Below are 18,566 nucleotides of genomic sequence, written 5' to 3' on the forward strand. Positions count from 1 at the left end.
AGAGTGATGACCTATTGCTTAGGGCATTCTACACTTTTCAATTTCAATTTTCAATTTATTTTCATTTATATAGCGTCAAATCACAACAGAGTTGCCTGAAAGCGCTTCACACGGGTAAGGTCTAACCTTAACCCCCAGAGCAACAGTGGTAAGGAAAAACTCCCTCTGAGGAAGAAACCTCAAGCAGACCAGACTCAAAGGGGTGACCCTCTGCTTGGGCAATGCTACAAACATAAATTACAGAACAATTCACAGAACAATTCACGGACGAATATACAAGAAATGCTATTGGCACACAGGACAGGAGGGTCGCCAACACAAATACAACTCCCATCGCTGGATGGAGCTGCACCTTAAACAGAGAGAAAAAACAGAATCAGGCATCAGAAAGACAAAAAATACTGTATAATTTAAATACTAAGGTGATCGCTGGCCACTAGCCCTAAACTTCACTAAAAGACCCAGAATTTAGGTAAAGTTGAGGCCGCAGCCCGCTCCAATTACTAATAACATGAATTAAAAGAGTAAAAAGCGTAAAACAAAACTGTACCAGTATTCTAGCCATATGAAAGGGAAAATAAGTGCGTCTTAAGTCTGGGCTTGAAAATCTCCACAGAATCTGACTGTTTTATTGACGCAAGGAGATCATTCCACAGAACAGGGGCATGATAAGAGAAAGCTCTGTGACCCACAGACTTCTTATTCACCTTAGGGACACAAAATAGTCCTGCACGCTGAGAACGTAAAGCCCGGGCCGGTACGTAAGGTTTAATTAGGTCAGCTAGGTAGGGAGGTGCCAAGGTTTTTACAGATTGTACAAGAATTTCTTAAACAGAAGAAACAGGAAACAGAAAAAAACTGAAGAACAGCAAAAACAGTCCTTAAAAATTGAAACTAAAATAGAGTCCATCTTGGGTCTCTAATCCACGTTCAGCACCAGTAGGCTCCAGAGTTGTGATCGCCAATCATTAGCGCAGCAGGAAATGCAGGTCAGTCTGGAGCCCTGGGGTGTAGGGCCAGCATCCATCATGGGTATCATCAGTGCCTTAGACAGAGAGAAAAAGAGCAGAGTTGGCTGGAAATAATTGCACCTGAGGCATTAATTCACCGGCAGCAGACTGACAGGGAAGCAGAGAGAATACTAAGGTGGTCAACGGCAGCTAGCTGTGTGCTTTACTAACAGACCCAGAATTTAGATGTAATGAGGCTGAGATCTGTTCCGTTGCTATGAATTAAAAGGAGAGGAAGCATAGTTCCATACTACACCGGTATGCTAGCGATACAAGAGGAAGAATAGATCTGTCTTTATTCTGAGCTTGAATGTCTCTACAGAATCTGTCTGTTTTATCTCTGCAGGGAGTTCATTCCCCAACACAGGAACATGATAAGAGAAGGTTCTTTGGCCTGCTGACTTTTTTTTTAATCTTAGGGACACAGAGTAGTCCTACACCCTGAGAACGCAGAGCATGGGCCAGTAGGTAGGGTGCAGTTAGGTCAGCTAGGTAGGGAGGTGCTAGTCTGTGAATAATTTTATGAGAGGAACAGAACCTTAAAATCTGACCTCACAGAGACAGGAAGCCAGTGAAGAGACGCCAAAATCGGTGTAATGTGGTCAAACTTTCTGCTTCTTGTCAAAATTCTGGCAGCAGTATTTTGAACCAGTTGGAGACCCCTAATGTTGGAGTGCAGTAAAGCAGAGAATAGGACATTGCAGTAATTCAGTCTAGAAGAGACAAATGTATGAATCAGAGTCTCTGCATCAGCCACAGACAGGACAGGAAGAATATTCGCTATGTTACGAAGGTGGAAGAAAGCAGTCAAGATGATTTCCACGTCACTGGTGTATTCTGCCGTCGTCATGCTAAAATGTGGCTTCTTTTATAAATGTGATTAGGCTTGAATACATATACAGACATTTTGTGTGGTTTTGTTGTTCCTTCTAATGAAAATGATTTGGAGCTCAGTTGTGTCACACTGAAGTTGGTTCTTGTCCGCTTCCTTGACCAGGTGGCGTATGACTCTCGGGCTCACTTAAGAGCTCCGGGACTGTCGTCCTCTCTGCCCGGCTCCTCCGGTGGCAAGCCGTAAGTTCTCTACTCCAACATGATTGCAACACAAAAAGATATCCAACATGAAACAAAATGTTAACACACAGATATCATCATTCACTTAATTTGTATTACAGCAACTTGTTACTTTCTACCAAATTACACGGCAAAGCTGTCTTCAAAATGCTGAGCTTGGACTGATTCTATAGACCTTTGTTACATTTTGTGGGTATATATTCATAGGCAAGGGATAAATGGCATAAAATGAATGAATATTAAAGTCACATTATGTACATTCATAATATGGACGGTTAATGTACACCCTTATTGTCCTCTGACTTTTGAAGTAAACTGAGTATTTTAACATTTCCACCCTCTAACAACACTAATTAAAAACTAAACAAGACAACATTTTGAAACTACTATGGAAATGATGAATTATTTTTTCAAAAATGTAATTAAAATAATCCATACAGCGATCAGGAACAATAACAGCTCCTTCTCGCCTGTATACTGTCTACCCTGCATGCATTTCTTTCTTTGGTGTCTGAATTGTTTTTGTTGTTGTTGTTTGCCACAGACTAGCTGTTCATTTTTTCCAGTGCTAATTTGGAATCATCAAACAGCCATGACTTCCAACTGCTACAGTATTGATCAGCCATTAGTGACGGAAACACTGAGGCTGCCCTGTAACACAATCTGCCTTAATGCATTCTGCCTACAGCTACAGTGAGCCAAGTAATTGCAGGAATTTGCACGAATATTACTGGATTTCCAAGGCCATTATGATATTGTCAGTCTTTACAACTTGCACACTGGCATAGTTTTGTGTTTACCTCTAACCTGTCCAGTTTCACTCACTTGTTCATTGATTTGTTCCACCTCCTCCCTTATGTTTCTGGCCCGCATCCCTCCACCCTTTCAATCTTCTTTGCAGTACCTACTGCTTCTGTCGTACTTTAAATTTAGCTGTACTTCTGAAGTATTGATTTATTTCTTTTCTCTGTCTTTGACTTCAATCCAGCGCCTACTCGTTCCATGTCAGCGCAGACGGCCAGATGCAGCCAGTGCCTTTCCCTCCTGACGCCCTGCTGGGCCCAGGAATCCCACGGCATGCCCGACAGATCCACACCCTGAGCCATGGAGAGGTTGTGTGTGCCGTCACCATCAGCTCCTCAACACGCCACGTCTACACTGGTGGCAAGGGCTGTGTTAAGGTGTGGGACATCAGCCAACCCAGCAGCAAGAGTCCCATGGCGCAGCTGGACTGTCTGGTGAGACATGGGAAAAATTAGAGGCCTCACATTATACACTATTTCAGCAAGCTAATATACAGGGGTGTGCATTTTTCCCTTATAAGACAAGCTGATACATATCGAGAGCATATCTGGGCTAAGACACAATTCAGGGATGATAGCTTTTATGATGGAATGATTCGATTTGGTGCCGTATGATGCAATCCGGTGCAATTCCTTGTTTAATGTAGACATTCATTTTCCTTGACTAATTCAATTAAGCCAAAAGTGGCATTGCTTCACTTCAAATGAAAGACCGGGACCTTCTGGTTTTTACTACTGTGCTGCGGCACGTTGGGGCTGCCTCCACTCACCTTTTGTTCAACTGGGGATCACATCCCATACAGTGGTAGAAAACAAGGCACAGAAGGAGTGGCCACCGGTTTGTAGCCTGTTAGCATAACATAAATTGCAAAGCATAACTTTCCTATTCTGAACCAGTATGTTAGTATTAACTAATAGTGAACTGAATGGAAAGTTCAAAATGGGTTATACCGCCTATAGACATTATCAATTTCAAATCAAATCAGTTTTATTTATATAGCGCCAAATCACAACAACAGTTGCCCCAAGGCGCTTTATATTGCAAGGCAAAAGCCATACAATAATCACAGAAAAACCTCAACGGTCAAAATGACCCCCTATGAGCAAGCACTTGCCGACAGTGGGAAGGAAAAACTCCCTTTTAACAGGAAAAAACCTCCAGCAGAACCAGGCTCAGGGAGGGGCAGTCTTCTGCTGGGACTGGTTGGGGCTGAGGGGAGAGAATCAGGAAAAAGACATGCTGTGGAAGACAGCAGAGATCAATCACTAATGATTAAATGCAGAGTGGTGCATACAGAGCAAAAAGAGAAAGAAACACTCAGTGCATCATGGGAACCCCCCAGCAGTCTAAGTCTATAGCAGCATAACTAAGGGATGGTTCAGGGTCACCTGATCCAGCCCTAACTATAAGCTTTAGCAAAAAGGAAAGTTTTAAGCCTAATCTTAAAAGTAGAGAGGGTGTCTGTCTCCCTGATCCGAATTGGGAGCTGGTTCCACAGGAGAGGAGTCTGAAAGCTGAAGGCTCTGCCTCCCATTCTACTCTTAAAAACCCTAGGAACTACAGGTAAGCCCGCAGTCTGAGAGCGAAGCGCTCTATTGGGGTGATATGGTACTAAGAGGTCCCTAAGATAAGATGGGACCTGATTATTCAGAACCTTATAAGTAAGAAGAAGAATTTTAAATTCTATTCTAGAATTAACAGGAAGCCAAAGAAAGAGAGGCCAATATGGGTGAAATATGCTCTCTCCTTCTAGTCCCCGTCAGTACTCTAGCTGCAACATTTTGAATTAACTGAAGGCTTTTCAGGGAACTTTTAGGACAACCTGATAATAATGAATTACAATACTCCAGCCTAGAGGAAATAAATGTATGAATTAGTTTTTCAGCATCACTCTGAGACAAGACCTTTCTAATTTTAGAGATATTGCGCAAATGTAAAAAAGCAGTCCTACATATTTGCTTAATATGCGCATTGAAGGACATATCCTGATCAAAAATGACTCCAAGATTTCTCACAGTATTACTAGAGGTCAGGGTAATGCCATCCAGAGTAAGGATCTGGTTAGACACCATGTTTCTAAGATTTGTGGGGCCAAGTACAATAACTTCAGTTTTATCTGAATTTAAAAGCAGGAAATTAGAGGTCATCCATGTCTTTATGTCTGTAAGACATTCCTGCAGTTTAACTAATTGGTGTCTGTCCTCTGGCTTCATGGATAGATAAAGCTGGGTATCATCTGCGTAACAATGAAAATTTAAGCAATGCTTTCTAATAATACTGCCTAAGGGAAGCATGTATAAAGTGAATAAAATTGGTCCTAGATCAGAACCTTGTGGAACTCCATAATTAACCTTAGTCTGTGAAGAACAAATTACATGAACAAATTGTAATCTATTAGATAAATATGATTCAAACCACCGCAGCGCAGTGCCTTTAATACCTATGGCATGCTCTACTCTCTGTAATAAAATTTTATGGTCAACAGTATCAAAAGCAGCACTGAGGTCTAACAGGACAAGCACAGAGATGAGTCCACTGTCTGAGGCCATAAGAAGATCATTTGTAACCTTCACTAATGCTGTTTCTGTACTATGATGAATTCTGAAACCTGACTGAAACTCTTCAAATAGACCATTCCTCTGCAGATGATCAGTTAGCTGTTTTACAACTACCCTTTCAAGAATTTTTGAGAGAAAAGGAAGGTTGGAGATTGGCCTATAATTAGCTAAGATAGCTGGGTCAAGTGATGGCTTTTTAAGTAATGGTTTAATTACTGCCACCTTAAAAGCCTGTGGTACATAGCCAACTAATAAAGAAAGACTGATCATATTTAAGATCGAAGCATTAATTAATGATAGGGCTTCCTTGAGCAGCCTGGTAGGAATGGGGTCTAATAGACATGTTGATGGTTTGGAGGAAGTGACTAATGAAAATAACTCACACAGAACAATCGCAGAGAAAGAGTCTAACCAAATACCAGCATTACTGAAAGCAGCCAAAGATAACAATATGTCTTTGGGATGGTTATGAGTAATTTTTTCTCTAATAGTTAAAATTCTATTAACAAAGAAAGTTATGAAGTCATTACTAGTTAAAGTTAAAGGAATACTCGGCTCAATAGAGCTCTCACTCTTTGTCAGCCTGGCTACAGTGCTGAAAAGAAACCTGGGGTTGTTCTTATTTTCTTCAATTAGTGATTAGTAGTAAGATGTCCTAGCTTTACGGAGGGCTTTTTTATAGAGCAACAGACTCTTTTTCCAGGCTAAGTGAAGATCTTCTAAATTAGTGAGATGCCATTTCCTCTCCATCCTATGGGTTATCTGCTTTAAGCTGCGAGTTTGTGAGTTATACCATGGAGTCAGGCACTTCTGATTTAAGGCTCTCTTTTTCAGAGGAGCTACAGCATCCAAGGTTGTGCTCAATGAGGATGTAAAACTATTGACGAGATAATCTATCTCACTCACAAAGTTTAGGTAGCTACTCTGCACTGTGTTGGTATATGGCATTGGAGAACATAACAAAGAAGGAATCATATCCTTAAACCTAGTTACAGTGCTTTTCGAAAGACTTCTACTGTAATGAAACTTATTCCCCACTGCTGGGTAGTCCATTAAAGTAAATGTAAATGTTATTAAGGAATGATCAGACAGAAGGGGGTTTTCAGGGAATACTGTTAAGTCTTCAATTTCCATAACGTAAGTCAAAACAAGATCTAAAGTATGATTAAAGTGGTGGGTGGACTCATTTACATTTTGAGCAAAGTCAATTGAGTCTAATAATAGATTAAATGCAGTGTTGAGGCTGTCATTCTCAGCATCTATGTGGATGTTAAAATCGCCCACTATAATTATCTTATCTGAGCTAAGCACTAAGTCAGACAAAAGGTCTGAAAATTCACAGAGAAACTCACAATAACGACCAGGTAGACGATAGATAACAACAAATAAAACTAGTTTTTGGGACTTCCAATTTGGATGGACAAGACTAAGAGTCAAGCTTTCAAATGAATTAAAGCTCTGTCTGGGTTTTTGATTAATTAATAAGCTGGAGTGGAAGATTGCTGCTAATCCTCCCCCTCGGCCTGTGCTACGAGCATTCTGACAGTTAGTGTGACTCGGGGGTGTTGACTCATTTAAACTAACATATTTATCCTGCTGTAACCACGCGTTTTGGCGCCAAACTGCGCAGCGCGACGCGAGTGAAGCGATTTTGAGCATTTTGCGCGTTTGTGGCGCGATATTGCGTCGCATCACATCGTGTTGCCCTCCTCCCCAATTTGAAAAATCTGAACTTTTTCGTCTCTTCGCGCCGTGATGACCAATCAGGGACTGAATATGTAGTGACGTGGAGATGTCTGGAGTTTGACTGAGGATGTGAACATGTCCTGTCTCTGGTAGCAGCCTGTGAGCAGGACTTATGTCTCTTTTGTCCTTTATTTCACAATTATGAGAGAGTTTTTGGAGCGAGTAGCAGCCCCACAGCAGGGGGAGCGGAGTTTTTCTTTTTTATTTTACGTGCGCGCGAGAGAATCATCCATGGAGATTATTTTACTTATTAACTACACAGATGTATAATAAAGCAAATGGTGACTGGTTTCTAAAGACAATTATGACAGAGTTTTTTTGGGGGGGAAAGAGCGAGGAGCAGCCTCACAGCAAGCTGCGGAGTTTCTTTCTTTCTTTCTTTTTTTTTCTACGTGCGCACGCGAGCGAATCATCTGTGTGGAGAATATTTTATTAATTAACTACACAGATGTATAATCAAACAAATGGTGACTGGTTTCTAAACACAATTATGACAGAGTTTTTGGGGGGAGGAGCGAGCTGCAGCAAGCAGCGGAGTTTCTTTTTTTTTTTTTTAATTGTTTACATGTGCGCGTGAACTGGACAGTTGGTCCTCAAACTGGATCCCTCAGAGGCGGAAGGACCACTGAAAGCGGCCGTCATCCAGACGCAGCTCCTGCTGCAAATAATGATACTCTCTGTATTGGGAGCTTTTCACAACAACACGCTCCGTGTGATCAAGGTCCGTCATGATGACTTGACGCCGAGTGGAATGGAAGCTCCTCCTATTTGATGACACACCGGGGTGAATTTTCGCAGCGAAAGTCCACCCAAGCAGAACGACACACTGGGCGAAGGAGGCGCGTCCGTCGCCACACGACACCAGCGAATTTGTAGCGTCTGATCGCGCCCGGTGTGAACGCGGCATTGGGCAGAATAAATCAATATGTTGATCAATTATTATATCATTTACTAACAGGGACTTAGAAGAGAGAGATCTAATGTTTAATAGACCACATTTAACTGTTTTAGTCTGTGGTGCAGTTGAAGGTGCTATATTATTTTTTCTTTTTGAATTTTTATGCTTAAATAGATTTTTACTGGTTGTTGGTGGTCTGGGAGCAGGCACCATCTCTACGGGGATGGGGTATTGGGGGGATGGCAGGGGGAGAGAAGCTGCAGAGAGGTGTGTAAGACTACAACTCTGCTTCCTGGTCCCAACCCTGGATAGTCACGGTCTGGAGGGTTTAATAAAATTGGCCAGATTTCTAGAAATGAGAGCTGCTCCATCCAAAGTGGGATGGATGCCGTCTCTCCTAACAAGACCAGGTTTTCCCCAGAAGCTTTGCCAATTATCTATGAAGCCCACCTCATATATTATATACGTAGATGCCTGATGGACTGCCGCTGCCTCTTGGATGGGTCACTGTTTCGCACCCAGTGCATTTATCTGTATTGTGGAAGGTGTTTCCGCAACTACAATAATCCATAACTCCCCAAATTTTGACCTGATTTTCCCACGGTTTGGTTTGTTAGAAACAGCACAGATTCAGTTACGATACAGGATGCTGTCACACATTAAAAATACGTACTTTCATGCTAAAAGACTTTGAATTATGCTCTTTAACAAAGACATATTCTATGGCATATAGATAAATGTATAAATGAATTTATAATTTAGTAAAGAAACAAGTTTGGATTGTTCATTTGAATTTATTTCTCTCTCTCACACACACACAGAGGACATCACTTTAATTTTCTCTGCTTCGCTCACCAGGTTTTGTTACAAAGATTAACATTTTTTTCAGTGCCAGGAAAAGAAATTTCCAGGTCAGTCCAGGGTCTTAAACTACCTTGTTAGGCTGGAACTGCAACTGGGGCTGGAGAGTTAAAACCCTTGAAAAATAACTGTTTTGCACAGCTTCTTGTGTGTGCTGGCACTCTGTAACACCAATGTAGTTAATTTTGCGATGTGGTGCAGCCTTACTTTGTGATGACTGAGGCATGAAACGATGGTTCTCAATTCCAAAGAACTGTGAAACAAAAGCGCACAACAAGTGGATGGAAATGTGCACAAATACACTCTTCCTTTTGCCACATTAACGAAAATTTGCTTAAGAGTTAAGATACTAGTTGGATGGAGACACAGCTAATGAGGGAGAATATGAGTTCCTTTTGTAATAATGTTACATGTAAGTATCATTTGTTATGATGACATAATATTACAAATGGTAAAATAACCAAAATTATTGTTATTGATCTGGTTTCTACACTGCGCCGGTTATTGCAACTGTAAGCAGTACAAAATACCAGCAAATTTGTTCACTCTCCATTCACTCCAGTTGACTCTGGTGCAAGCCTATTGTGAGGAAACCCATCCAATATGCACATTGGATTACGTTGCAGCACGTTATGAGGCGTCTATGTATATAATGTCTATGATACCGCCTACCACTCTCAGACGTATTGGTTTTAACTGAAGCTTTGGTCCATGCAGCCTCGGCACAATGCAGTTTTAAAGTTGTACACAGAAATGTAAAATAGAGATAGTAAGACCTGAGAATATGTTTATCAAGTTGCTTTGGGAAAACAGCCGAGGTGCGCCAAGCTCAACCAGGTGTAAGAGAGCTGCGTAACTGTTTTATGGAAGCTTAGCTTGAGAGCTAGTTGTACTTCTCACATGTGCCCAGTGGTGGGCACAGTTCCGTTATTCCGCTAACTGTTTTTCATTATCGGATTAGCTTTTCAGATAACTCTGAAAACCATTATCGGACTAATTATCTTTTGATAAGTTTTGGTCCAATCATTTTTAGACTGCCAACATATTTTTGCAGACGTGGTAAACAAAGTTTAATAGTTATAAACATTTATGAAGTCTAAAATCAGTTGTGCAGTTCTATCCTCTGCAAACAGAAGAGAGCTGGTTCTCAAAGGAACCGCTTTATCCTCTGCAGGCAAAGGAGAACTGGTCACAGAAAAGATATATAAAAAAAAAAAAAAAAAAACTCATGTCTTTCAACACCTGTAAGGAACATTTCAACTTATGGTTAAAATTTTAACCAAACTAATTTCGGACAAGTTATTTAAATTAACATCACGTCTGAAGTTTTATAAAGTGAAAATATCAGATATGATATCAGATGTTTTAGTTTTAAAGTAATGCACTAATTTTGAAGGTTTTAGTGTGGACATGCTGTGCCCAGTGCACTATGGGAAATCTCAGTACATTCACGACAGAAGAAATGCATTTGAGACACTCTGATCAGGCTCCACAGAGACAACAGCATTAAACTCTTTGTGTATTGTGCCTAAAACTCTTGTCAGTATATTCTCTGGGTTTATAGACATTGTTATTGTGTTTGTTTTATGTAAAAATGCCAGAAGAAGCTCAGGTTGCTTCTTCAATTATTTTCAATTGGAATCATTGCAATCGATTCCTCTTTGCAATTTAGAGTTCTGCTTATGTCAAACACTGTCTGTTGTCTTTGTTCCATCTTATTTATTTTTATATATATATATATATATATATATATATATATATATATATATATATATATATACATACACGAGGTCTATTAGAAAAGTATCCGACCTTATTATTTTTTTCAAAAACCATATGGATTTGGATCACGTGTGATTACATCAGACATGCTTGAACCCTCGTGGGCATGTGAGAGTTTTTTCACGCCTGTCGGTTACGTCATTCACCTGTGGGCAGTCTTTGAGTGTGGAGTGGCCCACCCTCTCGTCGATTTTTTCATTGTTTAGGAATGGTTCAGAGACTGCTGCTTTGTTTGATCAAAATTTTTTCAAAACTGTAAGGCACAACTGAGTGGACACCATTCGATAAATTCAGCTGGTTTTCGGTAAAAATTTTAACGGCTGATGAGAGATTTTGGTCTGGTAGTGTCGCTTTAAGGACGGCCCACGGCGCCTGACGGCGATCTGCCCTTCGAGGCGGCAGCGTCTCGCTGTTTCAAGTTGAAAACTTCCACATTTCAGGCTCTGTTGACCCAGGAAGTTGTCAGAGAACAATGATCTTTCAGAAGAAGTCGGCATGAGGAGTTTATTCGGACATTCCATTGTTAATGGACATTTTGTAATGAAAGAACGTGCGGGCAGAGTCGCATGTCGGGCCGGACCCGACCGCGGGGGGTCGCGACAGGAAAAACACCTCCGTTGGAAACCTTAATGGGCAAGTTGGAACATGCCCAAGCTGTTAAACAATTTCTCAGTTACTCACTTGTTGAAAGCCATCAAAAGCCGCCTGAATTTTACAAATGGTTTTCAACACGGAGGTGTTTTTCCTGTCGTGGCGCACACGCCGAGTCGTTTCCGTGACAACTCGGCGAATTTGTGCACACGTCTTTCGTTACAAAATGTCCTTAAACAGTGGAATGTCCGCATAAAGTCATCATGCTGGCCTCTTCTGAATCTTCTCTGTTCTCTCACAACGTCCTGGGTGAATTAAGCCTTAAATTAGGATGTTTTCAGGTCGAAACAGGCCGACGACGGCGCCTGGAAGCGCTGCGTGACTTCCCGCTCCGTGGGAAGTTCTTACAGCGACAGAAACACCCCATAATCTCTCATCAGCCGTTAAACTTTTCACCGAAAACCAGCTAAATTTCTCGAATAGTGTCCACTTGGATATCCCTCACAGGTCCAGAAAAAATTTTGATAAAGCAACGCATGCCGTCTCGAGCAGCGTATGAAACAAAGGAATTCAGCCAAGAGGGCTGAACCGCATCTCACTCAAGGCCTGCCCACAGGGAAATGACGTCACCGACACGCGTGAAAAAACTCATGCATGTGCACGAGGGTTCAAGCATGATTGGTGTAATCGCACGTCATTCAAATCCATATAGTTAAAAAAAAAATAAAAGTGTCGGTTTCTTATCTAATACACCTCGTATATACGAGGTCTGTTGGAAAAGTATCGTACCTTTTTTCGAAAACTATATGGATTTGATTCATATGTTTTTACGTCAGCCAAGCTTGAACCTTCGTGCGCATGCGTGAATTTTTCCACGCCTGTCGGTTGCGTCATTCGCCTGTGGGCAGGCTTTGAGTGAGCACTGCTCCACCCCTCTCGTCGTTGTTTCATTGCGAGGAAATGGCGGAATGACTTGGGCTTTTTTTCCATCAGAATTTTTGCCTATCTCGGCTTTCAGTGCTTACCAGTCGAGTGAGTATAAGAGAAATTGTGGAGAGCTGGGCATGTCCCAACTTGTCCTCTAACACTCTGAAACGGAGGTGTTCCTTTGTCTCGCTTCATCAGCGAATCAGTCATGACGCACGAAGCCTCCGCGCGGCTTTCCATGACAAAATCTCTTGTTAAAAGTGAAATCTGCAGGAAAATGGCTGATGTCCAGCTCTTGTGATAACCAGAGAAATTGCACACGACGGTCCCGGCTCCACACAGCGATCCATTTAGAAATGATGTGGTGGTTTCTGCCTCTCGATGGTGGCTCGGAGCGCGGCGCGCCGTGCGCCATTGTGGGCCGTCCTTAAAGCTGTAGTAACACTCCTTATTCTCTGTGAAGCCCGTAAAATTTTCACCAAAAACCAGATAAATTTTTCGAATGGTTTCCAGCTGCCTGTCTTTAACAGTTTCTGAAAAAATTCTGATGGGAAAAAAAGCCCAAATCATTCCGCCATTTCCTCGCAATGAAACGACGACGACAGGGGTGGACCAGTGCTCACTCAAAGCCTGCCCACAGGTGAATGACGCAACCGACAGGCATGGAAAAACTGACGTATGCGCACGAAGGTTCAAGCTTGGCTGACGTAAAAACATATGAATCAAATCCATATAGTTTTTGAAAAAAATAAAAAGGTACGATACTTTTCTAACAGACCTCGTATATATATACACATACAGTAGTGTTCAGAATAATAGTAGTGCTATGTGAGTAAAAAGATTAATCCAGGTTTTGAGTATATTTCTTATTGTTACATGGGAAACAAGGTACCAGTAGATTCAGTAGATTCTCACAAATCCAACAAGACCAAGCATTCATGATATGCACACTCTTAATGAAATTGGGCTATTAGTAAAAAAGTAGAAAAGGGGGTGTTCACAATAATAGTAGTGTGGCATTCAGTCAGTGAGTTTGCCAATTTTGTGGCAAAAACAGGTGTGAATCAGGTGTCCCCTATGTAAGGATGAAGCCAGCACCTGTTGAATGCTTTTCTGTTTGAAAGCCTGAGGAAAATGGGACGTTCAAGACATTGTTCAGAAGAACAGCGCAGTTTGATTAAAAAGTTGATTGGAGAGGGGAAAATTTATATGCAGGTGCAAAAAATTATAGGCTGTTCATCTAAAATGATCTTCAGTGCTTTAAAAAGGACAAAAAAGACAAGAGACGTGTGGAAGAAAATGGAAAACAACCATCAAAATGGATAGAAGAATAACCAGAATGGCAATAGGCTCACCCATTGATCAGCTCCAGGATGATCAAAGACAGTCTGGAGTTACCTGTAAGTGCTGTGACAGTTAGAAGACGCCTGTGTGAAGCTAATTTATTTGCAAGAATCCCCTGCAAAGTCCCTCTGTTAAATAAAAGACGTGCAGAAGAGGTTACAATTTGCCAAAGAACACATCAACTGGCCTAAAGAGAAATGGAGGAATATTTTGTGGACTGATGAGAGTAAAATTGTTCTTTTTGGGTCCAAGGGCCGCAGACAGTTTGTGACATGACCCCCAAACTCTGAATTCAAGCCACAGTTCACAGTTAGCTGTAGCTTCCGATAAATTTTTGGGTGGTTTATCAGTTTTGCTTTATAAAAGATAACTTTTCACTTAGCTGATTATCTGTTATTGAAGCTAACTTTTTGGTTACCTGTGCCCACCACTGCATGTGCCACACATAAAATAACAGCAGAGACTACGCAGACCCGAACATTAACCTGAGATAGATCTTGCGCGTGCTGGTGGAATTTTGGAAGAATGGAGGAATTTTCAGAAAGAAAGAAAAAAAAGAACGTCCTGGGAAAACATGAGGTATGGATTCTACTTGAAAGCAAATACTGCAAGAAAACAAAACCAGGTTTGACCAAGAATTAAACTTTCATTGGCACAAATCCCGCCCACTGCACTGAGGAATTATTGGAAACAACAAACCAACAAATTAAGCTTCCAACTAAGAATTGATGTCATATTCACCGATTCGTACAGGAAGTGTAGTTAGCTTTCAGGCTAAAACTGATGGTTGATTTATAGCAACGCAACAAAAATGAAAATAAAAATAAATAAAATAAAATATAAACACATGCATGTTTTCATGTTCATACAGAATTTTCAGAGTGGACTTTGTGCATTATTTTGATTACATCATCAAAGTGTCCACATCATTGTCTCCTCTGTATTATTACAGGCGTCACCTTAACTACTTTGTCTTGTCCAATCAGAACAGGGATAACTACATCCGTTCCTGTAAAATCCTGCCAGATGGACGAACCTTAATCGTTGGTGGAGAAGCCAGCACGCTGTCTATCTGGGATTTGGCCACACCCACTCCTCGCATCAAGGCGGAGCTGACGTCGTCGGCTCCTGCCTGTTACGCTCTGGCCATCTCTCCCGACAACAAGGTCTGCTTCTCCTGCTGCAGCGACGGGAACATCGTGGTCTGGGACCTTCACAACCAGACGCTGGTCAGGTGAGAGGACTCATTCTGGTGCAAATGTCCTCTGAGGCGTAAACCATCCACAAGCTTCTTCTGGAGGCAACATGCAAGAACTTTATTGTCAATGTACAGACAATAAAATAGCATTTGTGTAATTCTCAGTGGTGTAGCATGTAGAAGTCGCACATTACAAACAACTCCTTCCCTCATTTTAGTTTAGTGCCATAACAAGCCAAAATAAATAAATAAAAATTGAATGTGTTTTGGGGGGAAATATTGCACGAAGCCAAATGTTGCACTGGTCTGGAGTGATGAAGTGTGAGTGGACACTGAACAGTAGTCAGACTGAGGTTTGAGTTTAAGAGCTCCACAGCTTTGGCGGCAAAGTCGTGCAATTCTACGCTAACGTAATAAAATGTCAGAAAACTCTGGCCATATTTTAGGGTTTGTTTTTTTCCTGTCTATTTGTATGTGTCCACATCTATTTGCACATCCTTCGTAATAGGAGCAGCTTCAGATAAGTGTAATGTAATGTAATGTATTTATAGTGTGTTTGATGCTGTTGCAGTGATGACATCGCCACGCCAGCAATATGTTGAGCACGCAAATAAATTTTTTTAGTGGTGGAAAAACATTTGGATGGCTTCTAAACTCAGAGAAGAAGAGAGCCTGGATTATGGAGTAATATTTCAGGACCTTCAGAAGTGGAGGAAATAAAACAAGGCAAAAGGGAGGAAGGAGAAAGGTAATTGTAGTGTGCATCCTGCTCACCCAACCCTGTGATCAGGAGCCGAGAAACAAAGGGAGGAGGGATAAAATAGCACAGTGTGAACTTCCACAAGAACACTCTGGTAAGGGAGGAGGAGAGGAACGATTGTGGTTCAGTAAAGAGGAACGGAGAGATTCAGGTGTGTCAGGTGAAGGAGGAAGGAAGGAGCAATTAAAATAAATGTGGTGTGACAACTCCACAACTAATTTCTGAGGAAAAGACGCACAGAGATTCATCTCTTCTGTGGCTGCAGGCAGTTTCAGGGCCACACGGATGGAGCCAGCTGCATTGACATCTCCAACGACGGCACCAAGCTGTGGACGGGGGGGCTGGACAACACGGTCCGCTGCTGGGACCTCAGAGAGGGACGACAGCTGCAACAGCACGACTTCACCTCACAGGTACGCACGCCACATACGTAGTCATGCACGCCCAGAGGAACAAGTTATCAGAGGTACCTCAAGGGGACACAAAAAGTGATGCTCTGCAGAGTAAAGAGACGCACATGAACACACACACACATACATCAGCATGACTTTACACCATTCACTCAGAATCGACCCACTGTTTCAGATGAGGTTCGATTTACCACGTAATGACTTCCTGTCTCTTTATTCACTCTAGATTTACCTCAGTTTCCTGTTTTGACATGTCTTTCAAATTGAATCTGTCACTTATTCATGTCAATATCTCTCTCCACCGCCCCTCGTGTCCAGATCTTCTCTCTGGGTTACTGTCCGACGGGCGAGTGGCTGGCTGTGGGGATGGAGAGCAGTAACGTGGAAGTCCTGCACGTCTCCAAACCCGATAAATACCAGCTGCACCTCCATGAGAGCTGCGTTCTCTCCCTCAAGTTTGCTTACTGCGGTATGCACAAACCGGAATGACTCAACCCAAAAACTATTTCTACATCTCTCATTCTTCTCTTTGCTGTTAATCTCTACACTCCTGTTAAAAATGACGTGTGTGTCTGTTACTGCAGGCAAGTGGTTTGTGAGCACAGGGAAAGACAATCTGTTGAATGCATGGAGGACGCCGTACGGAGCGAGCATTTTCCAGGTGAGAGACCACATCCATGCTGTCGCAATGTTTACATTCTCTCTAATTTATTAGTGTGGGATACATGAATGCATCTTCTTTTATAATCTAGTCAACACAATGAATTACTGTGAAAATGCAAAGCTTGTCAACTCTTGGAGTCAAAGATAAGCACGTACACATAAATAAATGGGGCTTTAATGTTTTGCTAAAGGCAAAACTAAACTAATGGCAGAGTTTGAGCTTCCTGAGGGTTCCATGGGCTCAACCAAATATTGCGTTTGTTGTATCGCCAAATTAAATAAAATGTCTGATTTCCTCACAAATAATGAGTAAATCACCTGCCTGTTTGTTTTTGTCCTATCCTTTTGTCATTTATTAAATGTGTTACTTGTCAGCTGATGTCTCTAGCTCTTAAACTGCTTCTTCATCTTGGCAGAAAAAAAGTGATGTGCGCAGTCAGTTTTCAATAGTAACCACGTGGACAATAATTTACTTCACTGAAACATTTTGCACAGCCTTTATATTAAAGCAGAAAACCCGTGGAAGCTTCAAGAAGTTCCTAACCGTTTAAATCCGGGTGACTCTGCAGTTAAATAATCCATTTGTTGCTGTCCGTGATTCCTGCTCATGAAGATAAAACGGCCATAATTTTTCCTGTTAGCTTCTCACTGAAAACAGTGGAACATTCAGTCTGTCGCTGTCAACATGTGAACTCAGGTTTCTCCGTGTTCGCATCTACAAGTGCTGCGTGTGTCCCTGTATCCCACTCTGTCACACTCAAAACGGCAAACAAACGTCCAGGCAACAGGAAAGATCTCCATCTCAGCTCCCCAAAAAGTTCTGAACACGCACAAAACTTTCTGACCAACTTTGCAGACAAGGACCTCATTTTGCTGGATGCAAAGGGGACTTTTGTCAGACAAAAACTAACACAAACTGATACTAGCTCCTTCACCGTGTGACTGGGGCTTGTATAAAGCTAGCCACATTGTCACAGAACACTTCTTGTTTCTTGCACAAACCTTTCACTATAAGAGCACAGGTCAAACAGATGACATCATTACAAGTCAGACGTGGAAGAGATGAGAAAAACATTGTGGAAACTCATTATTTTTTGCTTTTTACAATGTGTTGGGGGTCACAGAATTAATTCATTTTAGGTAGCTGTTTAATAAACATTAATTTAAAAATAATAAAGTTTGGGTGGTTGTTTAACCAACTTTTTTCAAAAAAGGGGTTAGGCTTATGTACGACCCTGGGCCTTCAGATGTGCAGATACGGTATTTTTATATATATATATATCAATTTCAATTCAATTTCAATTTATTTCCTTTATATAGCGCCAAATCACAACAGAGTTGCCTCAAGGCGCTTCACACAGGTAGGGTCTAACCTTACCAACCCCCAGAGCAACAGTGGTAAGGAAAAACTCCTTCTGAGGAAGAAACCTCAAGCAGACCAGACTCAAAGGGGTGACCCAATGCTTGGGCCATGCTCCAAACATAAATTACAGAAATAATTCACAGAACAGTTCACGGACGAATATACAAGAATTGCTGTTGGTGCACAGGACGATCACCAACACAAACACAACTCCCATCTCTGGATGGAGCTGCACCTTAAACAGAGAAAAAACAGAATCAGGCATCAGAAAGACAAAAAATACTGTATAATTTGCCAGCATTAATCAACAAGAAAAACAGAAGAAATACTAAGGTGATCGCCGGCCGCTAGCCCTAAGCTTCACTAAAAGACCCAGAATTTAGGTGAAGTTGAGGCCGCGGCCCCCTTCAATTACTAATAACATGAATTAAAAGAGTAAAAAGCATAAAACAAAACTGCACCAGTATGCTAGCCATATCAAAGGGAAAATAAGTGTGTCTGAAGTCTGGACTTGAAAGTCTCCACAGAAGCTGATTGTTTTATTGACGCAGAGAGATCATTTCACAGAACAGGGGCA

The 18,566-nt window shown here is 41.6% G+C and overlaps 1 protein-coding gene across 5 annotated transcripts in view; it reads left to right on the forward strand.

The window, feature by feature from the left end:
* tle2b (TLE family member 2, transcriptional corepressor b) overlaps positions 1 to 18,566 on the forward strand; it is a 270,457-nt gene that overhangs the window by 243,619 nt on the left and 8,272 nt on the right. For all 5 annotated transcript variants that reach the window (XM_034179780.1, XM_034179781.1, XM_034179784.1 and 2 more), the window contains 6 exons: positions 2,008 to 2,084; positions 3,073 to 3,322; positions 14,582 to 14,829; positions 15,819 to 15,966; positions 16,282 to 16,432; positions 16,548 to 16,624. In XM_034179780.1, coding sequence (XP_034035671.1) covers positions 2,008 to 2,084; positions 3,073 to 3,322; positions 14,582 to 14,829; positions 15,819 to 15,966; positions 16,282 to 16,432; positions 16,548 to 16,624 — 951 coding nt within the window. The remainder of the gene's footprint in view (positions 1 to 2,007; positions 2,085 to 3,072; positions 3,323 to 14,581; positions 14,830 to 15,818; positions 15,967 to 16,281; positions 16,433 to 16,547; positions 16,625 to 18,566) is intronic.

Source organism: Thalassophryne amazonica, chromosome 10, assembly GCF_902500255.1.
Source record: "Thalassophryne amazonica chromosome 10, fThaAma1.1, whole genome shotgun sequence".
Taxonomy (NCBI): domain Eukaryota; kingdom Metazoa; phylum Chordata; class Actinopteri; order Batrachoidiformes; family Batrachoididae; genus Thalassophryne; species Thalassophryne amazonica.